The sequence below is a fragment of the Leptinotarsa decemlineata genome, unplaced genomic scaffold, assembly GCF_025532065.1.
Source record: "Leptinotarsa decemlineata unplaced genomic scaffold, Ldec_3_MD MMD2_P_RNA_scaffold_14, whole genome shotgun sequence".
Lineage (NCBI taxonomy): Eukaryota > Metazoa > Arthropoda > Insecta > Coleoptera > Chrysomelidae > Leptinotarsa > Leptinotarsa decemlineata.
In genome coordinates this window covers 10,338,450-10,353,533 of record NW_027412528.1, presented here as the reverse complement: position 1 = coordinate 10,353,533, position 15,084 = coordinate 10,338,450, and the positions used below count along the sequence as shown (strand labels likewise).

Below are 15,084 nucleotides of genomic sequence, written 5' to 3'. Positions count from 1 at the left end.
TTGAAGGCGACCTGGAGAACTCAAACGAAGTATCATTTCTGATTTAGACAGCTTGACAAGAATTGAGGAAAATACGGACACATATAAAAAATTGACTGGAAACGACAAGATATATGTGAGGGAATATGTGAGATTTGTCGTCAGGGGAAAATTGGCAAGAGGAGTTCCGGTTCTCTTACATAATTAAATGCATGAATGTGTTAAATTATTATTGAAATACCGAAAAGAGGCCGAAAAGAGGCCGGAATTAATGATAAAAATCCTTACATATTTGCCTTGCCTCACTGAAGTGTTTCAAATGAAAAAGTTGTCTACAGGCATGTATCTGCTACATCATTGATGAGGCAGTATTCAGAGGAATGCGGAGCAACTAATTCAAAGTCACTTCGAGCTACCATACTTCGAAAACATGTTGCCACTAAGTCCATGTCACTCAAGTTGGACAATGAAGACTTACACCTTCTGCAAGGATACTTGGGTCATGCGGAAAAGATCCACAGAGAATATTATAGGCAACCTGTTGTAGAACGTGATATAATCAGCGTTAGCAAAGTTTTATTAGCCACTCAATGTTCTCCTACTTCTGGTAATGATTCAGATGGCTGTCGCAGCACTCCTATGTCATTACCTACAGCTCCTGTCCCAGGTACTTCTGCAATATCGAGCACTCCAACTACACCGCTGTACTACTCTCCTACCCCTGGACCATCCAAAATGACCAGAATAACCACTATGGAAAAGGAAAGTGGGCCTGAATGTAACTCAAGCTGTGATGGTAGTAACTTCAGTGATGATTCAGATTCAGGAAAGGTACCAGATGACAAACGACGAAGATTAATAGGTATAGTGATTACTGAAGTCCACTCTATTCATAATATTATATTCATTTTCTTCACACAAGCTATCACCATTACTGTTTATAATACAAAATAATTTTCATTAATAATATAGCTTTGTTAATAAGTTCAGAAAACTGACAAAATCGATTTTGTACTCGATTTGTTCCCAATAAAAATTTGGTGAACTTCTGTTTCATATTCTCGTTTCAACATGTATCTGAACCTGATGTAAAAAGTTGAATGAAATACCCTAGAAACAATAATATATTCGTAATTAATAGCTCTTTTTCATTTATAGATAATAGTAACTGTACTTTCATTACAATTAGCTTATTTTCAACCATTTAAATTTTTATTCTTTCAAATTTATGTTTTATTTTTGACAATTTGTTGCAGCCTTCTCCCCTGGTCATGCTGCTGTTAAGAGAACGTGGAATACACCAGAGAGACAAGCTGTAAGGAAACTTTTCTCTCGTCATTTATTAGAAGGGACACTGCCATCAAATTATGAGATTTTAGCTGGTGCCAGTAAATGTGAAGATTTGATGAAGCAAACTGTGCCACAGATCAAAATGTGGATCTCCAACAACATGAAGACGAAAACTAGTATGTACAAGTGATTTCAACATTTTACCATTGAACATTGAAATCGAAATAAGATTGTGAAAAATCTTGAAAAAAAAAAGGAAATTTACACTACAATTTATTTCTATATTCTCATTTTCTTTTCATCTTATTAATAGTTATTCAGATTACCACTTTATATCACTAGAGCACAGAGTGAAATAAAATTAGATTTCAAATTTCTTGATCATTGTCATGTAGTCTGTCTTAAATTCTGTTCTGTCAGGGTAACCAATGTCAATAATTTCAAGAAGGAAAGAAGGAAAAAACATATGACGTAAATTTCTGGCTCATATAAGAAAGTATATTCAACCAAATCTGTCACATACTTGTGCAATGATTCTCAAACACATGCCAGGATGTTCTAAATAATTTAGATGATCTTTTGCTTGACCTGAATGAAGTGACCACCTGTCAGACTAGTTTTGAGGTGCTTTCCTCTCATGAGGGACAATATAGGCCTGACAGCTTTGCACCCTTAAGTCACGACCATCTCAATTTCAAAGGCTTATGATGCAGTGTTTGGAATCTTTGGTGTAGAAATAAATATTACTGGAGTTTTTTCCCAACACCCAACCATTATTTTTAACTCCCGGACATGTCTTTCAATAACCAAGTGAAGGGATTAAAAGTTCTTCCTCTTGAAGATTGAAACACGTGTCGAGGTGTTAAAAGAACGGTTTGGTGTTGGGAAAGAACTCCAGTTATATTCAAAGGCTCAACTTAAACTCTAAATAGTGACTGAGCTCCAAAGCTAGTTTGCCTAACATGTCTGATAAGACCAAAGAATCCCCAAACAATTCTGCCAGGTAATCATCCAACCAGGTCGAGAAATTGGGCGACATTATGGCATGAGCTTGAGGGACGTTGCACAGGTTTTAAACAGGTGGTTTTTTTCTGTCTGTATTTCGACTTTGTTGAAATCTTCTCTCTGATACACCTTTGAGAGTGATAAATAGTTTACTCACTTCTCTCAATGGCGAATGATACTTTTTCGATGAAAATATCTGCTTGATTGAAATGTGGAAAAAATCCACTTCTGAAAGGGAAAAAATAGTATATACATTTCTTCAATTTATTTTTTACAGAGAGAACTTGGTATACACCAACCAGGCATTTAGTTAGGACGCTTTTCAAAGAATTCATTCAAGGTGAAACTTCTATCTATCCGTCTCAGACATATATACAAGAAGTTATCAACACTAATGAAGACCTGAGACATTTGACCCCCAGGAGAGTTCGAAGTCAGATTCAACAGCAGAAGAAGAAATACTATTTATCAAGAAACAATAGTAGTTGGAGTACTTACAATCAGTTTTTTATATTGTCCTCATTCAATTTCCTAGTAGTCATTTCATTAATGCGTTGTAGTTTTTTTGTTGTAGATTTCACTCTGTTGTAGTCAATTCATCCAGATTATAAACCTTAATTTTCTCTCCACTGATGAAATATGTATTTACCTTTAATGGTTTCTCAAAAATCACTGCTAGTTCTGTTTTATTGATGCACATTGTGTTTTCTGTTTTCTTGTAATTTCAATAAGTTTTTGCCCTCGAAAAGAAAATAGCTTATTTCTGGAATATAAAATTAGAATTTTCCAGAACCCGAACTTAACACTTTCACTATAAATTTTTTTATCTTTCATGTTTTCCTTTCAAAAATGAATGCACATCTTTTTTTATTGTAGATATTTGTGAGACACGCTCGAACAGGTGTTTTTCACAAATATCTCACAATAAAGAAAGATGTGCTCGATTGTCCATTCATTTTTGAAGGCGAAACTTTTTCAAAGTGACAAGAAAATGAAGGGTTCATATTGTGGAAAAATTCCAACTCTTATTGGCTAGTAAGTGCATTTTTTCCCATAATCGAGTTTAAATGGTATTATATTGGATTTACTCACAGATATTCAGAAAACCAATATTGGCATGCTCCAGTATTTATAGCAATTATGTTAAATAAAGATGCATGGGGTGGTACATAATTTATATTTATCATTAGTCCAAAACTTTTATTATTGAGTATCCAAAATCACCAGGTACTTTTTATTACATATTTATTTATTGTTGTGCATGTAGTTACACTGCTTATCTTAAGACATGTGAATCTTTGGTAAAATAAAGTATATTTGATTTAAACGAGTTTTTCATTTTATAAATTATTTTTGTGGGTATTTGATTTTGACTTATTTTTATAAAATCTCTGTAGAAAAAATTTTTTTGTTCCAAAAAACGAATTTCCGTTGCTTTTTTTATAAAACAATTTTTACAAGTCTTCCATTATGAATGAAAATGATGCTCCCGTCTATGAAAAAGATTTTTTTTCAGCATCGACTAATGTTGTAAAAAGTAAGACAATTTATGTATGTGTCATCAATTATATCTAATATCAAAAACTAATTTCAAAACAATACAAAATTCAAGCATGATCAATGCATGTAGGCCATTATGCCAGTCAGAAAAATACTACTTTTGGCTAATACCGCGGCGAGCATTGAATTATCTAATAGATACTTGTGTAATCATCATTGCAGAGGATACAATTGCAAGTGCTTCCTCTAACTAAATAGCAGCCGCTCCACCTGGCGGGCAGAACAAGTCAAATCCTCTTGTTGAGATATTTAGTATCATATCTGAACAGACAGCTCGAGAGTTCTTTTGAGATATCGTTGATAACATATTCCTGTAAGAAAATAGCTATTTCCTGGCTAATACTGTGACGAGTTTTGAATCATCCAACATATACTTGTGGAATGTTCCTCATTGCATTTGTTAGTGCTTCCTGTAACACCTCTGCAATGAGGACCATTGCAAGTATCTGATGTATTGAGTACGATGGCTACGACTATTGTTGTTAACGGTCTCTCAAAACAACTCTGAGCTTTGTGTTCTGATATCTGAATTCTAGAATAATTTACTGAAACAGCGATCAAAACGTCTTGGGCTATCGTTACATTTTAAAACAATTGTTTGATTTTTTTCTGTTCACCAACTTTTGTCCCCCTACGAAAATCCTCAGAAGTAGAGAACTAACGACGTCTTATCTTTTAACGTGCGATTCCTAAAATGTATTGCATACATATAAGTAACTGTCAAGCAGGATTCTATGGTTTATTTCCTAAAGAAGCTAAGAAAGGCAATTTCTTCGGAGAATTAACTCTGTCATTAGGGGAATGATGAATAAATATTTTTTCTCGAAAATTTCAGCAACAATGTTTCTCAAACTTGGATGTTACCCATTTACAGAATCCATTCAACTAGAGACAGCCATGCATTTCCATGTGTCTGGAGACATAAGCAATTTTCAATGAGGACATAATCTCTGAATTTGAAAAGTACACTTTTTGAACATTTCTGCAGACCGTGCCAAAATAGTAGTCAACTTTTCAAATAGTACCCTGTTTTCATAGTCTGTTGATATACCTTCAATATTTTCAAAATGATCGAACTCAACGACATTCGGTTACTGGTTAATGACATACATTTTCAAGTAACCCACAGAATCAAGCATCTGTATGAAAAGGTCAAATTTGGGTTTTAAACCAAATTGATTTCTGTGAGTGTATACACATTTGAAAAATATGTGGTGAGTTTTTCAATAACATATTTCTGTTGAACTGATGGAGGTATTGTTCCATTCAATTCAAATGAATAATTATTAATTTTATCATGAAAAAATTGAATTGTTGTCTTGACAGGTGCTTTTGTTTGGTCAATGTATCGATATAATATAATGTCTGTTTTTGAAATAATTTTAATGCTATTAGACACAGAAAAATAACGTTCAAACTCTGATAGAAATTTAAATTAAATTCGAATCGTTAAATTTAAAAAACACCAGTTTTCCTTAGATTTTCTGAAGCAAATTCTTGATCATCAATCTCAATATTATTTCTGAACATCGATAGGTAAATGATGGAAATTATGTTTTTATAGAAGAAATATATTCAAATCCAATAGTGAGTACCTACACAATTATTGTTAACATTTGGAAAAATAAATCAATTCGTTCTGAGTCACTCTTTTTTCACCATCGCATAGGTGGATAAAATGTCTCCCCAGAACAGCAATATTTTCATGTTCTATCACTGTTCAAGTAGACAATGAAAATTTGATATCCTATCACCTTCGACTATCGGATCATAATAAGCAGCTGGAAAAAAATATAATCAATCTTCTGACCAACTAGTATTCTGAAGCTGTTTCTTCACCTATGAAGTTGGGTTGGCTATGAAAACTTTATTACATATCAGCATCAACTTGCCATTTACATTCTAACCATAAAAAACGTCCTGGAAAATGTGAATCACTCCAACAAAATTTGGAACTGAAAGCTCATATGTTTATAATAATAACGCATTACTTTGTCAGTAATGAAAAGAGCAGAATGTTGATAGTCAACTTTTTGTAATGTACGTGGCTCTAAATGGCAACATATGTACAAAACACCGAAGAGCATATCTTTTACCTAGAATGTCGTCACGTAATGTTGTTATCACTAAGTTCTCAAAGTACCCAAATTCAATATTTTGGCGTGTAACTTTATAATTCAGAAGTTTACCCTGGGATTACGTATTCGAACACCATCAGCCAGTCATCACCCGAAGACGATTATGGATACTAACAATCGAAACGTTGTGAAGTAACCTGGCTTGAAATATTTATTTTCATTCATTTCTTTTTAGTTTGATTCATTTATTTTATAGCTTACCTTTATATTCATACATTTTCTTTATATTTTACTGTGTGGTCTTTTTATAAGGTCTTTATCGTATTATCATTTCACGCTTTATTGTTTTATGTAATTAATATTTTAACTATTATAAATATTTAAACCAATATTGATTCAATTTCATTTTTCATGATACAATAATTTTGTTCTTTCTTACAATATAAGTAATTCTCATAATTTTTTGTAAAACTTGTTTCGCTCCAAGTCATTTGTTTATTTCATAGATTTCAAATCAATTATCAACATATTAGACAATGGAAGTCCGAACCACCAACATTCATAAATAAATCATAGTCGAAACTGAATACGCGCGCCATCTCACAGCGAATACCCCGTACTACAGAACCACAGTAGCTGAGAACCGATCCAGCTAGAGCGTGCAAGTAAAAGACAAGTATTATGTACTTACGTTTTTCCGAAGACACACGAGCACTCGTGCAAGCAATGATCTACACTAAAATATATATATGTATATATATATATATATATATATATATATATATATATATATATATATTTATATATATATATATATATATATATATATATATATATATATATATATATATATATATATATATATATATATATATATGAACGAGCTGATACAACAGCAAGAAAATTTAATATCTGAACTAAAACTGCAGATCCAAAAACTGAAAATCGAACAAACAAAAAAAGTTGATACCCAAACAGAGACCTGCACGCAAAAAAGAGATAAGGGAACTTCTACTGACTCATCTAAAACAAAATCCAGTGGCGTATCTAAAATAAATAACGAGAGCTGTAAGGCCTATGAAAAGAAAATAGATAGGGGAACATCAATGGATGTATCTTTATGTGAATCACGGAACCTAGTTAGTATAAACAACAATAAAGATGACCAAAGTGACTACTATGATAACCAAAGAATTGAAGAGCTTATCAAATACGAACATATTAAAAATCTAGAAGGAAGCAGCTGAAATAGATTTGAAAAAAAAATCCTTTTTGTAGCAGGAAATTACGGACAAGACATGGCAGGTTTCCTGAGAAGACAGTTAAATAACAGATATAGTGTCCAATCATTTCTGAAGACGAATTGTATGAACAGTGAACTTATAACAACAGCAATAAATATCAGTAAGGATTTCACTAAAGCTGATACTGTAATCATCTGGCCAAATAATACCCATGCATTTCCAATAAGGCACCTCTCTTCAACATTATCCAACACCAATCTAATAATCATAACACAGCCTTACAGATATGATATTAAATACATTAACAGCACAATATACAATAGTAATCTATCTCTCATGAAAGAAGTACTGTATAACAACTTGACCTCAACTGTAGTAGAGTGAAATAATGTACTTCAAAAGATGAATTATCACCGAGACAAAAATAAAAAGAACTGGGAAATGGTATATCTGTAAATTTATCTTAAGTTTTCTTGTCCAAAAAAATACAGAAACAAAGCAAACGAATATAACAAATGTACCCATAAACTTAGAAACGGGCGAGGTGGAATCACTAGATAATGAGACTCAAGAATATGGGGAACACTCACTTGCTGCAGAACTAAAGGAAGCTGAATCAGTAAAACATCACACAGAAGATCATTTTTTATATCCTCTAGTGAGCGAATAACGCCTGAACTGTGCATAGAAAGAATTAGAACATCAAATGCAGAAATTGACAAAATAATAAATCCACCGCAGAATAATGAAAACTTTCTCGGTTCTATCACCACAAAGGTTTTTACTTTAGCTCATCAAAATATGCAAGGAATCAGTAACAAATTGCTGGAATTGGAAATTTTTTTAGAAGAAAACAAGTGCGACATATTTTGTGTGTCTGAGCATTGGGCTCGTGACAATCAGGTTTCATCTCTTAGATTAGATGGTTTTAAAAATGCTAATTTTTCTTGTAGAACAAAATCATTGCATGGAGGAGTAGGCATTTATGTTAGAAATAATATAAATTTCGAAACAGTGAAAACCAAATCTGTTGAAATAGATTTTGAAGTTACAGCAATTAGATGTAATTTAGGTGTATTGAACAATTGTAAGTTGAATACTTTAGTAATAGTAGTTTATAGGAGTCCAAATGGGATCTTTGACATTTTTCTAAATAATCTTGAGGAAACGATTAAGAACGTAATAGAAAAATATAAAAATCCTAATCTCATACTGTGTGGACATTTCAATATAAATTTTATAGATGAATCCAAAAACCTCAGCTCCTTAAGAGATCTTCTTAGTTCATATAATATCTCATCAACCATCAACACCCCAACAAGAGCAAGTAATTGTCTGGATAATATTTGCACGAATATTGACATAGGTTTATATAATAGCAAGGTGGTTGATAATTACCTCAGTGATCATCAAAATGCCCAACTAATTCATATTGACATTAATTCTGATGAAGCCATTCAAACAACACCCCTGCACCAATTTAGAGATCTTAATAACCAGAACAATATTGAGTACTTTTTACCATTATTACATAATGAAGATTGGGAGGATATGTATCACTGTACAGGAAACGCAAATGAAAAATTTGAGGTCTTTTTCAAACTTTTAAACACCTTTTTGATATTGCTTTTCCTCTGAAAACTGCGAAACTAAAACATAGATTAACTCAAAAAAAACCATGGCTAACAAAAGGTTTACTAATTTTCGGCAAAAATTTGAAGAATATATATGCCCCAACTCTAAAAGGAAATGAAAATTTCAAAGCCTATTATAAAAAATATAAGAAACTATACAAACATCTGTTAAATGTAGCAAAAAAAAGTATAATAATAGCCTGATTGCCAACTCTAAAAATAAAGCCAAAACTGCTTAGAATATAATAGGAACAAATAAAAATTCAAAGATAAGATCGAATGCCATTCAATTGAATATAGATAACAATATTGTTCAGGACACCCAGATAATAACAAATCATTTTGCTGAGTATTTTAACAGTATTCCAACAATACTTTCGAACAATATAAAAGAACCATTATATGAACTCACACTTAAAGATTTCAATCCTTTTACTTTTTCCTTCAAACCTGCTCTAGAAACAGACATAACACGTATAATAAGTAATCTAAAAACTACACATACTACTGGTAATGATGATATTAGCTCTAGTCTGTTAAAAAAGTGTTCAACATATATTGTTAAACCATTAACTTGTGTGATTAACAGCTCTTTGGAGGAAGGAATCTACCCTGAAATTCTGAAAGTCGGTAAAATAAAACCCATACATAAAACAGGTGATAAAACTCAGGTTGAAAATTTCATGCGCATCACTGTTCCCAGTGTGTCTGCAAAAGTTTATGAAAAGTGTGTGGCACACATGGTAATTTCTTTTTTTGATCTTTATAAACTCTTTAATGCAAATCAATTTGGCTTTAGAAGAGGGCGGTCAACAACGCATGCCATAATAACATTTCTTAATGAACTATATAATAATCTAGATGAAGGAAAGAGAACCCTGGGTGTTTTCTTGGATCTAAGTAGGGCATTTGATTTGTTTAACCATAAAATCCTACTAGATAAATTAGAAAAGTATGGATTTAGGGGCATTCCATATAAATGGTTTGAAAGTTACCTGGTCAATAGAACACAATATGTTGAGATAGACAAGTTTAAGTCTATTCACCGTAATTATACCATGGGAGTGCCACAAGGTTCTATTCTGGGACCATTGCTTTATATAATATATGTCAATGATTTTGCAGGTGATGTTGTAATGTATGCAGATGATACAACCTTACTGGTAAATGGACCAAACATCTCCGCTACAGTTGACTCTGCTCATATAGAAATATTGAAAGCACAGGATTGGTTCTCCAAAAATAAATTAGTTTGCAATGATAAAAAATCCTCTTTTGTAAGATTTAGTTATGCACCAAAAGGGTATGATCACAGCTTACTTTTAAAAGCATCAAATGGTTCGTTAAAACAAGTTACATCAGTTAAATTCTTGGGACTCTCAGAAGATTGTAAGTGGAATCATCACATTCATGAAATGTACAAAAAAATATCACCAATGTGCTATTGCCTGTATCAACTTAATAAAATTGTGGACAAATCTGTATTATATATGTTTTATCATGCACATGTTCACTCGCACGAGCTGTAAAGAACTATTCAAAATCCTAAAAATTTTAACCTGACCTTGCATTTATATTTACCAGATACTGATGTTTGTAAAATCAGACAGACAATTGTTTGCTCCATTGAAAAGAAACAAATACAATACAAGAAATTCAACTTTATTGGAAATACCAATTCACAGACTGGCCAGGACCGAATCAAGTCTTTTTTATATGGGTATCAGATTATTTAATAAATTGTCAACTCATGTTAGAGAAATGTCGCTGAGAGAATTCAAACAGTATGTGAAACAACTTTTAATTGACAAAGCCTATTACTCTGTTGATGAGTATTTGAAAGATCCTATGTAATGTATAATTGGTTAATGCCTTCATGGGTTGATTAGAATGCCAACACAATTACCAAATGTGGCTCAGTTCATAATTATATTTAATTTTGATGTACCTACGATTTCAATCATATAATCGACTGTTTCAATCAACGGGGTTTTCTATCTATATATTTAGATTTTATTTTATTTTATCTATCATATTTATTTTTTATTTTTATTATTGACTTGTTCTATGTCATCATGTTATGATCGTTATGAACGAATAAATATTATTATTATTATCATTATCAGACAGGGTGTTGTAATTTGTAGGAAATCGAACTGTTAACTCTACTGAACCAGGTTTCAATCATGAATATACAAACGATACATTTTATGTATTAACAATAATATTAACTAATTCAATCAATAACAATTTCCAAGGAATCATAAAAACAAGATCAATCAAAATGAAGTGAACATGGATTACTTCAACACTCCCACTCTTTGTTCACTTCGGAGACGTTACCCACAGACCTTGTCGATTTCTTGACCATTTTTTTCGTGGTAAGGGTTTGGTTAAAATATCTGCCAACTGGTTTTCTGATTGGGTGTAAAAAACAGTGATATTTTTTTCTTGAACATAATGTCTTATGTAATGATACTTGACATCTATGTGTTTTGTTCGTTTGTGATGATCATTATTGCTCACCAAGTTTATAGCACTTCTATTATCAACAAAAAGTTCCGTTGGATTTGAAACGTCAACATCAAATTCTTGAAGGAACCTTCTCAACCATATTATTTCTTGTGCGGCATCCGAAGCTGCAATATATTCAGATTCTGTCGTGGATCTTGCAAAACACTTGTCGTTGAGATGTCCATGTAACTGGACAACCTGATAATAAAGTAACATAGCCAGTTGTTGAATATCTAGTATCCATGTGTCCTGCAAAATCTGCATCTGAATAAGCTTTTAAACATTCGTTGCTCCCATTGTATAGAATTCCATAACTTTTAGTACCCTTTAGGTATCTGAAAATACGTTTCACTGCTTCCCAGTGCTGCTTTCCTGGATTTTCCAAATATCTGCTAAATCTGCTCACTGAGAATGATATATCTGGACGAGTGACAACCGCTAAAAACATGAGACTTTCTATAGCTTCTCTGTACGGAATATTTTACATATATTCTTTTTCTTCCTCATTTTGGGGTCTTTGAGCTGCATTCAGAAAAACATTTGGATCGGCTGGTATTGTATTCGATTTACACTCTGACATTTGAAATTTTTCTGAACATCGCTGTACGTATCCTTGTTGACTGATGAATATTTGGTTTTTGCTTCTATTCCGACTTATTTCCATACCAACAAAGTATTCAGCATTACTCGTAGTAATTTCAAAACACGAAGCTAATTTTTCTAAAATCATGTTGATAACATTCAATGACGTACACATGACAAGTACGTCATCAACATATAAAGCAAGAAAAATTTTGAAACCATTGATTTCACTTCGAAATACACATCTTTCTGCTTCTAAGTGTTTGAAATGAAATGATGTCAAAAACGTTATAAATTTTGAGTTCCAGTAACGAGAAGACTGTTTCAGACCATTTAGACTCTTGTTCAGTTTACACACTAAGGAATTATCTTCCGATAATCTAAATCTCCATTCAGAAAAGCACTTTTGATGTCAAATTGTCGAATTTCCATGTCAAGTGTAGCTAATATGGCCAGAAGTATTCTTAACGAGTCATATCGAACGACTGGTGAAAACGTTTCAGAGAAATCAATGCCAGCTACTTGAGAGTACCCTTCTGCACACAGTCTCGCCTTATAACGTACAATAGTTCCATCGGGCTTGCATTTCACTTTGAAACCCCACTTACATCCTATTGGTTTTCTATTATTGGGTAATGAAACTAAATCCCAAGTGTTATTTTTCTTCAAGCACTCCATTTCTTCAATCATTGCTCTCTCCCAGCGATCTTTTTCATTGCTTGTTACCACTTCTCGATATGTTTGAGGTTCTATAATTGCTGCACAGGCCATTTAGAAATCTTCATAACGGTATGGTCGATTCATTTTACATCGATCACGAAGTTGTCTTTCAATCTGATTATCCCTTGAATGTATTTCTTGGATACTCATTTCGGTTTCTTGTTGGATCAAGTTCTGTTCTGGTTCAGACGCAGAATCCGACCGAGTATTTTCTGGTATTTCAGGAATTGAAGGCGTACAATGAAAATTATGCGAAAAATATTAATCAGCACCAATCATGGACGAATTTTTGGGAATATTTTCGTTGATAATCACGTTTCGCGCCACTGATATTTTCTTTGTTACTGGGTCAAATAGACGATAGTTTGAACTGGTACCTTCATAACCAACAAAAATCAATTTCTTCGAATTATTCTCTGATTTAGTTCTCAACTGTTTCGGTACATGAGAGACGCTGCATGCCTGTCTATTTCTCAAATGGTGTTTGGTCTTCATCTGGTTTACATGGTTTTCTATTGAGAATATATACCGCTGTGTTTACTGCCTCGGCCTATAATGTTCTTGGTAAGGATGTCTCGTTTAACATAGCTCGAGCACTATTGACAATAGTTCTGAGATCTCTTTCGGCTGTTCTGGTGTATACAATGCACTGGTTTCATGAATAATGCCTTTTTTCTTGAAGTACTCATGAAATTGATGATTAACATATTCTGTCCCATTGTTGGTTCGAAATATTTTGATATCATTGCCAGTCTGCCGTTTAACTAGTGTCTCGGACTCCACAAACTTTGAAAATACATCCGATTTGTGTTTGATGAAATATACTTGACGATACGAGGTGCAATCATCCTTGAATAAAAGGAAATATTCGGCTCCACCAACTGAAGTTGAAGACATTTTTCCGCATTAATCAGAATGAATGTATTCATCTGGATTGTAACGGCGTTGATGCGGATTCTCTTTGAATGGATTTCTTTCCTGTTTACCATACTGACATGATTCGCAAAACAGATCTTCAGTTCTTTTCATTTTCAAATCTGGAATAAGTCCACGGTCGGCCATTTCTTTCAAAGTTTTGAAATTAACATGACCCATACGTTCATGCCATAACTCAACTTGATTTGTTTCAGCTACGTTGACTTGTTCAAGTGTTAGTTTTTCAAAGATCATTTCATAACAAAGGTTTCTTCATTTTACACCAAAGGCAGCCAAAGTTTCTCCACAAAAACCTTAATACTTTTATTGTCAAACATCACTTTGAAGTTTTTATCTGTCACTGCTCCCACTGAAAATAAATTATTACCAAGTTTCGGAACATATAGAGTATTTTCTAGTTTTCGCAGTTCTCGACGACAATTTACGACTGCATAAACTTCAATGGCACCCACGCCTTCAGCAAATGCAACCGAGTTATCGCCAATTTGGATGGACTTTGGATGAGATAGATATTGAAGATCGGTAAACTATTCACGATGAAAAGTCATATGTTTGGAAGCTGCGCTGTCTGCAAGCCAAACATCTTCATAACCTTCAATGCATATATTCCTTTTTTCTGCACTGAACTCTTTGAATTTCTGCTCTTGTCTATTCTTCTCGATTCTGCTTATTTTTGACAACCGTTTTCGACATTCTGCCTTTATATGACCTTTCTTTCGACAATAGCAACAAAATGGTGTTGATTCCTTTCTGAATTGAGGCTTTTCTACAGAATTAATTCTTGCTTGAGAATTTGAACCGGTTTTATTTTTGTTGACGGCAGCAAATGCAGAAGACATTTCATCACTTTGGGTCGGACGTAATTCTTCTTTCAGTAATCTTGCGGCGAGATTGTCGAATGCCTGCTTGTTTTCTTCAAATGAATCCCAGGCTGCGATAAATGGTCCATATTTAGGAGGTAAGCTACCGAGAACTTTAGCGATTCTATCAATATCTTTAACTTCTTCTCCTACGTCATGAAGAGCTTGTGACATTGACTCAATTTTACTGATATGTTGGGCGATACTATCAGTACTGGTCATTTGGTAGTTGAAAAACTTCTGCTTGAGTGCTATTGTATTGATCGCTGATCGTTGTTCGTGGATTAACTTTAATCTTGACCACATTGCGGGAGCTGTTTCGCATGTCATAATTGTTTGCAGTTGCTCAAATTCCATTGAAACAGATATCAGAAGCATAGCTCGAGCATTTATATCTTCCCATTCTTTCTTTATTCTAGGATCCGAATTTTCGTCGGGGCGTTGAGTTTTTTCGGTGAATAGAGTTGACAGACCTTCAGCTTTGAATATGATTTCCATCTGATATTTCCACAACTGGAAGTTTCTGCCATCGAATTTTTGGATATTGAAATTTTTTATCTTCTCCATCGTCGTTGCTGAATTGAATCTTCTATATTTCGAAGCAGCGGGGAATTACTTCAATGACAGTGACACTGATGTACGATATTTTCAATATTCAAACAAAATTCTCATGCAATTAGAT

General features: G+C 33.2%; 2 protein-coding genes across 2 annotated transcripts in view; one reads left to right on the top strand and one right to left on the bottom strand.

Moving 5' to 3' along the window:
• Positions 1-15,084, bottom strand: part of LOC141483782 (uncharacterized) — a 163,420-nt gene that overhangs the window by 104,251 nt on the left and 44,085 nt on the right. The gene's annotated exons all lie outside the window — the stretch shown is intronic.
• LOC141483688 (uncharacterized) lies at positions 205-3,890 on the top strand. The gene is made up of 3 exons (XM_074178493.1): positions 205-841; positions 1,236-1,445; positions 2,552-3,890. The coding sequence occupies exons 1-3, from the start codon at positions 340-342 to the stop codon at positions 2,863-2,865; spliced, it is 1,026 nt and encodes a 341-aa protein (XP_074034594.1). The 5' UTR covers positions 205-339; the 3' UTR covers positions 2,866-3,890.